The sequence below is a fragment of the Euprymna scolopes genome, chromosome 19, assembly GCF_053919585.1.
Source record: "Euprymna scolopes isolate OS-2025 chromosome 19, ASM5391958v1, whole genome shotgun sequence".
Taxonomy (NCBI): Eukaryota; Metazoa; Mollusca; class Cephalopoda; order Sepiida; family Sepiolidae; genus Euprymna; species Euprymna scolopes.
The window spans coordinates 125,948,424-125,961,971 of NC_136500.1; the positions used below are offsets into that span (position 1 = coordinate 125,948,424).

General features: G+C 30.1%; 1 protein-coding gene across 1 annotated transcript; it reads left to right on the forward strand.

Annotated features, from left to right (window-relative positions):
* The first annotated feature begins 1,307 nt into the window (after positions 1 to 1,307).
* Positions 1,308 to 13,179, forward strand: LOC145240346 (L-xylulose reductase-like). Its single transcript, XM_080103927.1, has 6 exons — positions 1,308 to 1,382; positions 4,830 to 4,984; positions 5,815 to 5,857; positions 8,211 to 8,375; positions 9,917 to 10,034; positions 13,076 to 13,179. The coding sequence occupies exons 1-6, from the start codon at positions 1,308 to 1,310 to the stop codon at positions 13,177 to 13,179; spliced, it is 660 nt and encodes a 219-aa protein (XP_079960053.1).
* The last annotated feature ends 369 nt before the right edge of the window (positions 13,180 to 13,548 follow it).

Here is a 13,548-nt window from a genome sequence, read left to right on the forward strand (position 1 = left end):
TATTTAATGCAAAACATCTAGAATCATTATTTAATGCAAAACATCTAGAATCATTATTTAATGCAAACATCTAGAATCATTATTTAATGCAAAACATCTTGAATCATTATTTAATGCAAAACATCTTGAATCATTATTTAATGCAAAACATCTAGAATCATTATTTAATGCAAAACATCTAGAATCATTATTTAATGCAAAACATCTAGAATCATTATTTAATGCAAAATATCTAGAATCATTATTTAATGCAAAACATCTAGAATCATTATTTAATGCAAACATCTAGGATCATTATTTAATGCAAAATATCTAGAATCATTATTTAATGCAAAACATCTAGAATCATTATTTAATGCAAAACATCTAAAATGATTATTTAATGCAAACGGTATTAAGATATAAATATATTTGTAAATTCTTGATTTAAGACGAGCGGAACTTTTTTTTTAATTTGAACAGATTAATGATAAATATTTTTTCTGTTTCGTTGAATCTGAAATGTAATTGTTTCGTTAAAGTAACTTATGTCTCAAAACCTATCAGACAGTAATGAGTTTCGTTTAGCGATATGTTGCACTCCTAAAAAAAAATAAATAAGTAAAGAAAGTTGAATTTCTTCTTACATTTAAAGTAAAGTTAGATAATAATTTAATTTGACCTTGATATTGTCGCAAGGTTCATGCATTGCTCGTATATACTGATATGAAAACGTTATGTTTATCTTCAATAAAATTTTTGGATGATTTGAGAAATTTCTTAGTAGGACGGCACTTGGAGTAAATGTGGTATTATGGTCATAGATGATTCTAATTAAGAGTACGATAGACATTTTCTAAAGTGTGAGAAAATGGGTGTTGTTGGTCATCCTTTATCAGCATGACTAGAAAATGTCTCGTACTTTGTTAAAATATGATTTTTATGTCTTGTGCAAATATTTCAAAGTGTAGTAGCTGTTCTATCTGTAGTCATTATGCGCAAATAGAACAAACAGAACTTTCCTCATATGTACAAATAAGGTTTGTCATAAAATTGTCATACTATTTATAGGCTGATTCAATTTTTATTCTCTGCTTTGATATTACTAGTTAAGTGATCTCATTGTTTTATTTTTTGTTTTCACGTATATCAGGCTGACACAAGGCTGTTGGCTCTGGAGGCTCTCCTTGGTGCATGAATTACATAACATTATGGTATGTTTATAATTCAGGAAAAGATAATTGTTGTATATTTTAATTTAATTTTTTTTGTTTGTTTTTCTGTTTTCTTATTTAAAAAATGCTGGAATTGGACGAGATGTGGCAAAGATGCTGTCGAAATGTGGTGCCAAAACCTATGCCCTCAGCAGGACTGAAGAACACCTGAAAACATTAGTAGCAGAGGTCAGATAATTTTTTTTTTTTTTACATATTATATAAATAAATGAAAATAAATTAAAAAAACATGCTTATCAGGTCCAGAAGCCACTCGACGTTAAAAGTTAATGAGATGGATGAATTGTTAGTTGAATGATGAATAATATTTTTTATTTTTTTTATTACATTTTCATCCCAAACAAGGCGCATTGCCACTTTGGTGTAGGGGGCTACTATGAGGGGCAACAGCTACTGGGATACTATGTAGGGAGTTGGGCAGCAAGATGTCAGTTCATTATTAAAGTTGTAGATGTTGCATGGATTTTATTCAATAAATATTTCTAATTCCATTTCCTTTTTCTCTCTCATATGAATTAAATAAATTTTAAGTATGTAATTAAATTCTAACTTGCAACGTCAATTTTTAGAATTAAATATTTAAACTTTATGAATGTAATACTTTTTTTATGTTAATATTACTAATTTTCATTCAATTTTTCATTCAATTTTTTTATGTTAATATTACTAATTTTCAACTGTTTTTATGTTAATATTACTAATTTTCAACTGTTTTTATGTTAATATTACTAATTTTCAACTGTTTTTATGTTAATATTACTAATTTTCAACTGTTTTTATGTTAATATTACTAATTTTCAACTGTTTTTATGTTAATATTACTAATTTTCAACTGTTTTTATGTTAATATTACTAATTTTCAACTGTTTTTATGTTAATATTACTAATTTTCAACTGTTTTTATGTTAATATTACTAATTTTCAACTGTTTTTATGTTAATATTACTAATTTTTAACTGTTTTTATGTTAATATTACTAATTTTCAACTGTTTTTATGTTAATATTACTAATTTTTAACTGTTTTTATGTTAATATTACTAATTTTCAACTGTTTTTATGTTAATATTACTAATTTTCAACTGTTTTTATGTTAATATTACTAATTTTCAACTGTTTTTATGTTAATATTACTAATTTTCAACTGTTTTTATGTTAATATTACTAATTTTTAACTGTTTTTTATTATTTCGCTTCACATTTTTATCTTTATGAACATTCCTATCATAATTGGAATTATTTTTATTTTATTATCAGATATATGCATTGACATCTTTTAAATCTCTTAAAATTTTAATGCAAAATTCTATTTTAAAAATAGTTTTACCTTAAATTATGTCTTAATTTACATTTTTCTTTCTCTTGTTTAATTTTTTATGGTTTGTTTTTACTTATGATTTTTTTTTAAATTAAAATATATTAAATTATCAGTAACATTAAAAAATAATTAACTTTAAATTAAATTATGCCTTTTTTTTACATGAATGATTTTATGGTCGTAAACACTTAAAAGCATTAGACCATTTAATTTGACAAACTTCTAATTCTCAATCTTTATTAGTGGTGCCATATGAATTCAAAGACATTTTTTTGTTCAGATATTCAACTAATATTATGAAGTATTTATCTTAAAATCTCACAGATTATAATACACTAAAAAGGGACATTAATAGTTTATTGGAAATTGATATTATTTACCTAGGTTTAGGGTTCCAATATTGAATCAAAACTTCTTGCCAGCAAAAGTAGTTCAAAATGAGAGTCAGCCAACAAACCCAGTTATCTATTATAAAGTGAAGTCGTATTCCTATCTGTTTAATATATACAAAAGGTGCGCTCGATATAAATGCAGGTGTAATTCAGGGGTCGGTCATGAACCTTTATTATTCCTGATATTCATAAATGATCTCCCTGATAAAATAGTCTCTGAGATAGGTGTATTTACTGACGACACCACACTGTATAACAGCACGAGGAGAAAACAAATGAAGACATATCTAAGGCAATGGCGGCAACCCTAGTCTGTAATGGAATGGGGTCAGAAATGGATGGTAACATTCAACGCTGCCAAGACTAAGCTCGTTTCCTTTAATAATTACATGAAACCTTACCAACCACCAATAGCTATGGCTAAAGATAAATTAACTGAAAGTATTTCATTCAAACTCCTCAGCTTAATGTTCACGAGGAACATAAGTTGAAACAGATACATTGAGAGCATTGCCAAGGCCGCTGTGAAGAAGGTGGGCTCTCTCTACCATGCTAGAAAGTTACTTACGCCAGAAAGTATCCTATACCTCTACAAGGCGACCATTCGCCCATGTATGGAGTATTGTTGTCGCATTTGAGCTGTTGCATCTGCTACTAGTCTCTCACTTCTGGACAAAGTTCAAAAGAAAGTCGCCAACCTGGCATGTCCTGAACTGTTATCTAATCTTAAACCTCTGTCTCATCGATGAAATGTTACATCCCTCCGCCTGTTTTACAAGTATTTTAATGGTGAATGCTCTGACGAACTACAAGCCCTTGTACCCCCTTGAGGTAAATACCCCTGACAAACAACAAAGTCCCACCCCTACACAGTAGAGATCCCTAGATGTAAGAAAGCCTTCTACTTTAATAGTTTCTTCCCCGGAACTGCTAGACTTTGGAATTCCCTTCCGGGTTCCTGCTTCCCCAACTGTACTGACATGCAGAAGTTCAAGTGTAATGTAAACAGACATCTTGCTGCTCAACTTCCTACATAGTATCCCTGCAACTTATTTCCCTGATAGTAGCCCCCTCCATCAAAGTGGCACTGTGCTTTGTTTGGGGTGAAAATGTTATAAAAAAATAAAAAATATTATTCATCATTCAACTAACAATTCATCCATCTCATTAACTTTTAATATCGAGTGGCTTCTGGACCTGATAGCATGTTTTTCTTTTATTTATTTTTATTTATTTATATAATATGTTAAAAATGTGCTTAAAAAAAAGTTAAATAATCTCAACGAGAAAACTTATCATACTTGCTAATGTCATATCTCTCTATATATAAAAGGCACTTTGTATATATGGGTCCTGGATATGACCTTAAATTATATCCGATGGTGAGGTCCCAGCTTGCAGGCTTTGGGGAGTATGGAGCCACCCTTTAATTGCCATTGCTCCCAGGTCCACTCTGACCCGGAGTTGTAGTACCTGTTAGGGTTCCAACTATAGGTTAAATAGAAACTGACTTGAAAAAAAACAAATATATTCTATTAAAAAATTTTTTCAAAATCAATGGATTCGGCATTAAATAACCTGAAAAGGGTTGATATGCCGTAAAACAAAAACATCCAACTTGTATGTGTAAACTTGTTCCCTATAGACTCTGAAACAGCTGAACCGTTTTTTCTTTGTTTTTTTTTATTTTCACTTAAATGTATTATTTTAGAAGTTCTACAGAATCTGCTCTGCTGGGCCTCAACTTCAGTATTCAATATGGTATCACTTCAATAACCAACATGGTCACAGAAAAGAACATAGAAAATCTTGTAGTCTATTTTTGTTCCATTGAATAAATTTACTTTCTTTTGTGTGTGTATTTTTTTTTTTTTTTTTTTGTCCTGAAACATGTTCTTTTATTACAGTGCCCTGAAATTCATGCCGTTGTGTGTGATTTGAGTGATTGGGACAAAACTTGTTCCACAGTTACCTCCCTTGGACCCATTGATCTTCTAGTCAATAACGCTGGCATTGGTATCCTGAATTCGTTTTTAGAAGCTAAGAAAGAAGACTTTGAGCAGTAAGTTTAGTTATTAGTTTTTCAATTATTTGGTTTCCACAGTTATTTTTCTTTCTTTTTTTTAAGAACTTCTATTTTTAGACAGGAGAATTATTACAGCCCATTTTCCTTAAATTGCTTATTTTCAAGCTCATTCATTGGTTAGAGGTGTCCATATTTAACAGTCTTCCATCATGTTCATTAGTTCGTCTGATGACATCATCATAACTGGTCCACATATACATAATTTCTGGCCTTCCTTTTTTTAAAAATTTTTTGATTTCCACATTATTAGTTAGCATACACATTTATTGTTTGGGCTCAAATCAAGTTATTAAGTTAGATTTATGTCCAAGGAACCTATATCTAAAATTTCAATTGTTTATACCCAAAATTGGTGGAGGAGTTTGGTAGAGTTCTCAAAGGTCAAATCGTTAAACTTTGACCCCCTTAACAGCCAAATTTCTGGCCGAAAATGGATTACAAAGATTTTCCCAAATCTCCATACCCTGTATATTAAATATTGAGTCTGTAAACTGAAAATTGACAGTTATTGTGTAGGGAAATGTACATACACACTTTCACTTTTATAGATATATAGATAATCATTGCAAAGTTTTTTCAGTCTTGTTTTAATTAAAAATTATTGAAATTAGTAGGGCTTTTTTTAATAAAAATTATTGAAAACACTTTTTGTGCTATATTTTTTAAAGAATAATTATTGAAAACACCTTTTAAAATCTTTTAAAACTATAGTTTGTGTGTTTGCTATTATATTGTATTTGCCTCATAACTAAAGACGTCTTAATACATAATGTGTATTTGAATAATTTTGACTTTCAACCTTTCAGGACATTCAGTGTCAATTTGAATGCAGTAGTGAATGTATCACAGGCAAGTCAACTTTGATATTTCTGTGAATCTTCAAGAAAAAAACTTAATTTTCTCAAGGTTATTTTAACTCTTTTTGTTTATAAGCAAACTAAAAAAGTCATTTATTTTCTTTTTGGTTAACAACACATTGCATCAATTTCTTTTTAGAAAAAAATGAAAAATAAACACATTTATTCACCATTGTCACTAGTTTTGTATTATTAGAGTGGGCTATTGTTCAGGAGAGTTGGAGAAATGTCTGAAATTATAAAGCTTTCTGAAACAAAAAAAATGTCTGCATTTCATAAATAAAAGCCTGTTAGTAAAACTCTGAGAAAGCAAGTTAATATGTTTAATTGCTATGTATGTATGTATGTATATTATTATTATTATTATTATTATTATTATTATTATTATAATATATATTATTATTATTGTAATATATATATATACTATTATTATTATAATATACATATTATTATTATTATAATATATATATATATAATTATTATTATTATAATAATATATATATATATTATTATTATAATAATATATATATATATTATTATAATAATATATATATATTATTATAATATATAATATATATATATATTATAATAATATATATATATTATTACAATATTAATAATATATATTATAATAATAATATATATATATATTATTATAATATTAATAATATATATATTATAATAATAATATGTATATATATATATATATTATAATATTAATAATATATATATTATAATAATAATATATATATTATTATAATATTAATAATATATATATTATAATAATAATATATATATTATTATAATATTAATAATATATATATATTATAATAATAATATATATATATATTATAATAATAATATGTATATATATATATATATATTATAAAAATAATATGTATATATATATATTATTATAATAATAATTATATATATATATTATTATAATAATAATTATATATATATATATATATATATATAATGATTATGTAATTTATATGACTAAAAAAAACAAAATATTCCAATTGTTGCATCTTTAAGTAAGTAGTTTGTATGGACTCTGTTTTGGTCAGGGAGACTTTTTTTTTTTTACATGGAGGTCACCACTTATCAAGGCCCAGAAGCCACTCTGGGATAAGGGTTAATGCGTGTATAGTAATCAATGGGATAGTAATCGTTAGTAATGGAGATTTGATAAAGTGTCTTACTTAAGGGGGGCGGTTCATCAGGAATTTGTTTATATTAGACTTAAAGACATCCCAGTTGTAGTCAGGTGGATTTTCCTGTGTTAAGTGGCATAAGCCATTGAAAAATATATTCAAATGCATTTAGGTGATCCTCAATGATCATTGCTGTCTTCATTGTCGATTTTGGGGTTCTTGCTCATCAGATCAGACCCCTATTTTTTTTTTTGCAAAATTAATCATTCCCCTTTTTCCATTTGCAAGTCAGCCAATGAAAAGGAAGCGTGTATTCAAAAATTAATAATAAAATTGCTATGTTCTTATCGAGTCGATTCATTTATTGGATCATTTAATCTAATCAAATTATTTTTTTAAAAATCATATGGGACTCATAGATTTAAACTTAAAGTAAAACTATAACAACGCAATCATAAATAACAGATGGAGTTTTAAATTACTGAAGTTAAAATACATAACCAAAACTTTCAGATGCCATGCTGGTTATAATTGTGGTCATATATTTCAACTGATTTTAAACGCTTCCTTGCTCGGCTAGTTGTAATAACTTGCAAATATCATAGTCGAAATTCTGCTGGGTCTCCCTGCTGTTGGCGGCCATTTACTTTTTTTTCTTGACTCCATGCCTAAAGAAACTTCAGCCATATATATATATATATATATATATATATTAATTCTTATTATGAATATTTCATCTAATCTTATATGTATTATAATACATACTTAGATAATTGCCACTTATATACTACTAGAAAATAAATGTAAACCTAAAATATTTTGTGACTTCATCACCACCAGAACACAAGATTTTATGTTATTGACATAAATACACCTGTTTGTGTTGGCAAAAGTGTGTTCATTTTTATGGTGCTTATTGCGATCAATAAATCTTTTGTTTAAGCCAAGATATGTTCATCTAAACCGCAAGAACTTTCTTGTCAACCTAAATAATTTTCATGTGCATAATATATACTTAGATGATTGGCATCAATAAACATGACCAATTTAAAAAGAAAATGTTCTCTTTAGCAGTTTCTCTTAGTTTTTAAAAATTTATCACACATTTTTTTTTCATTTTGGATATTTTTTCTTGATGAAATAATTCTATTCACTGAAAATTGTTTCAAAATTTGTGCACTTCAGGTGGTTGTGAAAAGAATGATTGCAGATTCACGCAGAGGGTCTATCGTGAATGTCTCCAGCCAAGCGTCTATTATTGGACTGAAAAATCATGCTGCTTATTGTAGCAGCAAAGGCGCCCTTGATGCACTCACCAGAGTTATGGCCTTGGAACTAGGACCTTTTGGGGTGCGTGTGACCAGCATATATTTCATTAAAACTTTTCAAATTTTGAAATAATCTCTTTTCAAAGGAAAGCATTTCAGTTGTCAACTTTGAACTTTAAAGCGTGTAAAATTTTAAGGGGGATGTTGTAGTTTGCTTGGAATTATTTGAAGATTATGACAATCAAGTCTTGTAGGGAAAAAAAAAAAAAGAATACAGGGTGACCAAAAAAAACGGGCCCCAACTCTAATTAGGCCTCGTTTCTTAGTGTTTTGTCCGAATGAAATGAAACTTTGGTCATAACTAGTTTATTATATTCAAAACATCACATCAAAACACTAGGGTCTTTGGCCTTTGTTTTCTCCATTGACTGTAAAATGCTCAGAAAAACAATTGAATGTCCACTGTTTTTTTTTGGGGGGGGTCACCCTGTATGTGCAAATTTTTTCCTTCTCCTGGAGATGAGTTATACCTCAAAGATTGAAGAACTTAACACCACATTACCGTCCTGGTGCGATACATCATGTTGATAAATATTTTATAATGGAAAAACTCAATCATGTTCTGCAAAGCTAAACAAAATTTTTGTTTCTGTATAAAACAAGCAAACCAAACACCATGAATAAATATTTAAAGATATAAAGAACTTGAAGTATAAAAACGTTTTACAAAAATGACTGAATTCAGCATTAAAGAACTGGAAAAGGGTTGGTATGACATAAAACAACCAAACCAGAATTCCGTCTTTTTTGCGTCACTTACATTGAAATAGATGGAGATCTAAACTGGCAGCATCCGAGGCTCTTCAGATAATGGTCACTGAACAACGTGGTATCTAGCATTCAAGTGATTCCTAGATGCAGGTTCTTGTTGCTGAATAAGAGATCATTTGAATCTAAATATCACAATGCAACTTGACGGCAATAAATAAACGAGCAAGGCGGTATTAGTCAACATCCGTGCATAATGCAGCCAAAGAAACAGAACACATGTCCTCGCATTCATTTGGTCCTTCGAGATGAACAGGGGTCAAGTATTCAAACGGTGACCACTACTATGGTAACTATCTTGTTAGCTACAACTATCGAAGAAGAATACTCGTTTCAGCACAAGTCAAATTAATTTCCGAACAGAACAGTTTTGCATCACTTTTAAGTTCCATTACGAAATTTAAAATAACAGAATATACTAAACTTTATGTTTGGAATCCTTGTTGTAATTTTGATCAAGATCCATTAGATGATTTTGATTCTAGAAAATGTCTCAACCTAATTAGAGTTGAGGCCCGTTTTTTTTGGTGGGGGGGGTCACCCTGTATATATATATAATGTGTATGTGTTTATAATAGATGTGTGCTTATAATGCTAATGTAAAGTAAACCCAATTAGTGCAATATGAAAAGAATAAAGCAGCAGAAAGTTCTTCATGTTTTGAATTATTTAATTTATATTTCAACGTTATAACTTTATTTACAAAATGTTTCAAAGTAACAGTCGTCAATCATGATCTTTTTTTTTTTTATGCCCCAATAAGACTTCACTTATATTTTGAATTTTTTGGTTTAGATTCGTGTGAATTGTGTCAACCCAACTGTGGTATTGACAGAGATGGGCTTGACCTGCTGGAGTGATCCAGCCAAATCTGAAGCCATGCTCAATCGAATTCCATTGAAAAAATTCGCTGGTAAGTTAAAAGATTTTAGCTTTTTTCATTGTCCCCCACCCCCAAGGATTTTTCTATATTTTTGTTTGAAATTGCATTTTCATTGCTGAATGGGCAGATACTTTTATATGCATCCAGGCACCTCCAACAGAACTTTGATTATCGGCTGTCACACTTAAAATATTTTTGTTGATCTGTTATGCTTAACTAGCTAACAGTGCATAATAGTCAACCACCTCAGCAGAAATAACCTTCTTAGTGACATGCAATATGGTTTCCGTTCTGCTAGATCTACAGCAGATGTGCTAACGGTTATATCTCATAAGATTAGTGAATCTCTCGACAAAGGCTTCCTTTCTAGGGCAATTGCTCTTGACATATCAAAGGCCTTCGATAAGGTATGGCACAAGGTCTACTTCACGAGATTTCCAGCTACGGTATAACTGGAAACGTTTTCTCAATTATTAAATCATTTCTCTCTGATAGGCTCATAAGAGTAGTGGTTGATGGGCAGAAATCAGAGGCCCACAGTATTAATGCTGGAGTCCCTCAGGGGTCCATCCTGGGCCGAACTCTTTTCCTGATCTGCATCAATGATCTCCCAAAACACATACTTAAATCATTTGTGACATTTATGCTGATGACACGACCATCTATGGCAACACATCAAAGGCCGTAAATGACAAAGTTCTCTCTGATTCTCTCTCCTCTGATCTTGAGCGCATGGTACAGTGGGGGAAGAGGTGGCTGGTTACTTTTAAAGCATCCAAAACCAAGCTTCTATCTTTACATCATCAACGCTCTGAACCCCATCTGGCATCAATTGAAATGGATGGCTCTCGTCTTGGGGAGGCTCCATGTTTTGACAAGCATCTGGGATTGACCTTTACTCTGAAATGGAACACGTGCATCAAGTCTGTTGCCAAGGTCGCTGGAAAAATGGTAGGATCCTTCTACCATTCCAGAAGATATCTCACTGCTGGTGCAATTCTCTATCTATATAAAAGCCAAGTACATCCAAGTACTGCTGCCATATCCGGGCAGTAGCTGCTAAAAACAGCCTATCCTGCCTTGACAGAGTACAAAATAGTCTTTGTGTCTTAGTGGGGGGATGCCTTTTTCTCTTCTCTGCAACCTCTCTCTCACAGAAGAGACGTTGTGAGCCTGTCATTGTTTTATCATTATTTCCATGGAAAGTGCTCGTTTGAGCTCCAATCTCTGGTCCCCCCTCGCCAATCTTTCACAAAAAACACCCGTCTAGCTGAAACTACTGTCAATAATTTTCCCCACTCTTTATCTATGCCTAAATCAAAACGTAGATTCCATGAGCAAAGCTTCTTTCTTAGAAGTGCACGCCTGTGAAACTCTTTTCCGTTTGCCTGTTTCCCACCTGACTACAACTTGGATGTTTTCAAGTCCAACATCAATAAATTCCTGATAAACCGCCCCCTTAAGTAAGACATTTTATCAGATCTCCATTACTAATGATTACCGCGATATTGTCCCATTGATACATGCAATAACCCTTATCCCCCGAGTGGCTTCCGGGCCTTGATAAGTGGTGACTACCATGTAAAAAAAACATTGAATTTTCTCAAAATTTCCAATTCTGATGTAAAAAGAATGAGAAATGTTGATTAAAAATTATGTTTTCATAATATCCTCCTCCATCCCCCTGTTATTTGACATGAAAATAGTTTAACAATATGGTCAAGCTGAGATAAGTAGGTCCCGCAGACGAGCCTCGTTCTGATATTCAGAAAATTTAGGTTAACAACTGGTGAAGCTACCGAAAAGTCACCCTTTTGAATAAAGAAGGATATAAACAATATTTTTAAAATTAATTTCTTAATTTTGCTTAAAAACAAAATGTCAACACATATAAAGAAAATATTTTAGAAAATAATTTCTTAATTTTAAATAAAAATTGATTGTAAAGAAATCTTTTTTTTTGTTTTAAATAATTATTGAAAAATATTGCAAAGTGTTTACATAGCTGGTTCTTTGGGATAATAGGGGCGCCTGAAACCTCTTTTCCAAAACGAAAACTGCTTTAGTGTTTTTACTATTTTAAAGCGTTTTTTTTTAAAGTTTGAAACACAAGTAGTGGCTAGTTAACTTAGAACAATAAGTACGCATGGAGGAAATTCTTCAGGGTTTAAATGTATTGTAATGCTTTTATGGTGGTCAAAAAAAGTTTTTCAGCTGCCATATTACTTCCCATTTACTTGCCTCCCCACGTGGGCAGAGTTAGACACAAGGTCGGTTTTTAATGTAGAGAAGCATTTATTACTAAAAAAACGAAATGGTGAAATATAAAAGCAAGTTAAGCTAAAAGTTTAAAAAAAAAACGTTTTATTTTTTTAATTCCAAGAATTAAAGAAAGAAAAAAATTCAAAGAAATGTTGAACGTTTATTGCTATAAATATAACGAAGCACCGGTGTCACATTTCATACAACCTAACTGTCAAGATTTTTCAGAACGAGGCTCGTCTGCTGGACCTACTTATCTCAGCTGCGCCAACAATATTTATATGAATATTTAATTCAAGAAAATTTATGTCAAAACTTGTAAATGTTTCGGTTGATGTAACTTTAAACTGTCTTCCTGTGTATCTTGTCAAACTCGGGAATCTTTTTACCAAACTCGAATCTTTCTTTGTTTTTAGTAGTGACATAATGAATAAAGTATCTAAGTACAATTCACTTCTAAGTGAAGCTTTTCTGGAGGTCCAAGGTTCAATCTTTAGTGCGGTGTGGGAAGTACAATGAATACAATTGAAAATTACGCAAGACTTCTACTTGGTCATCGCTGATAGATTAATAAATTTATAAGGTAATAATGGTTTTTATTATTGGTATTATTGACACTTGAAAACAACTATAAAAAATAATATTAAGGAAATTAAAATTTGTTATTCTCATTACAAAAATGCTAAATCTTTTGCACATACATACATCATCATTATTATTATATATGTATTATTATATATGTAATATATATACATATACACACATTGGTCTTTATTATGGAGAGTTATTAATTGTGCCTTTTTTTCCAGAGGTTGAAGATGTTGTCTACACCATTTTGTTTCTGCTGAGCAATAAATCCATGTCAACCACCGGTTCTGTTCATCCTGTTGATGGAGGCACCCTTTGTTGCTAATAAATCTTTGACTTGGATTCCATTTTTTTTTCTCTGAACGATTCTACTAAGTCTTCTTTCCAGAAAATGTTCAAAAATTATGGTGCTAAAAATAAAAAATTGTGTTTATGCAAAACTTTGAAACAATATAAGTAAAAATTTTCTCCTTTGCGTGTTTTGTCATTTTTTGAAAGTGGGAACTATTCCCAATATGTTATGCATTATTCTATTCTCATTGTGAACTATACATATATATATATATATATATATATATATATATATATATATATATATATATATATATATATATGCATGAATAAATATATATTATTCCAAACAATTTAAAACAAAAAAACTCGGAATAACATTTTTGCATGGCTAATGACCCCC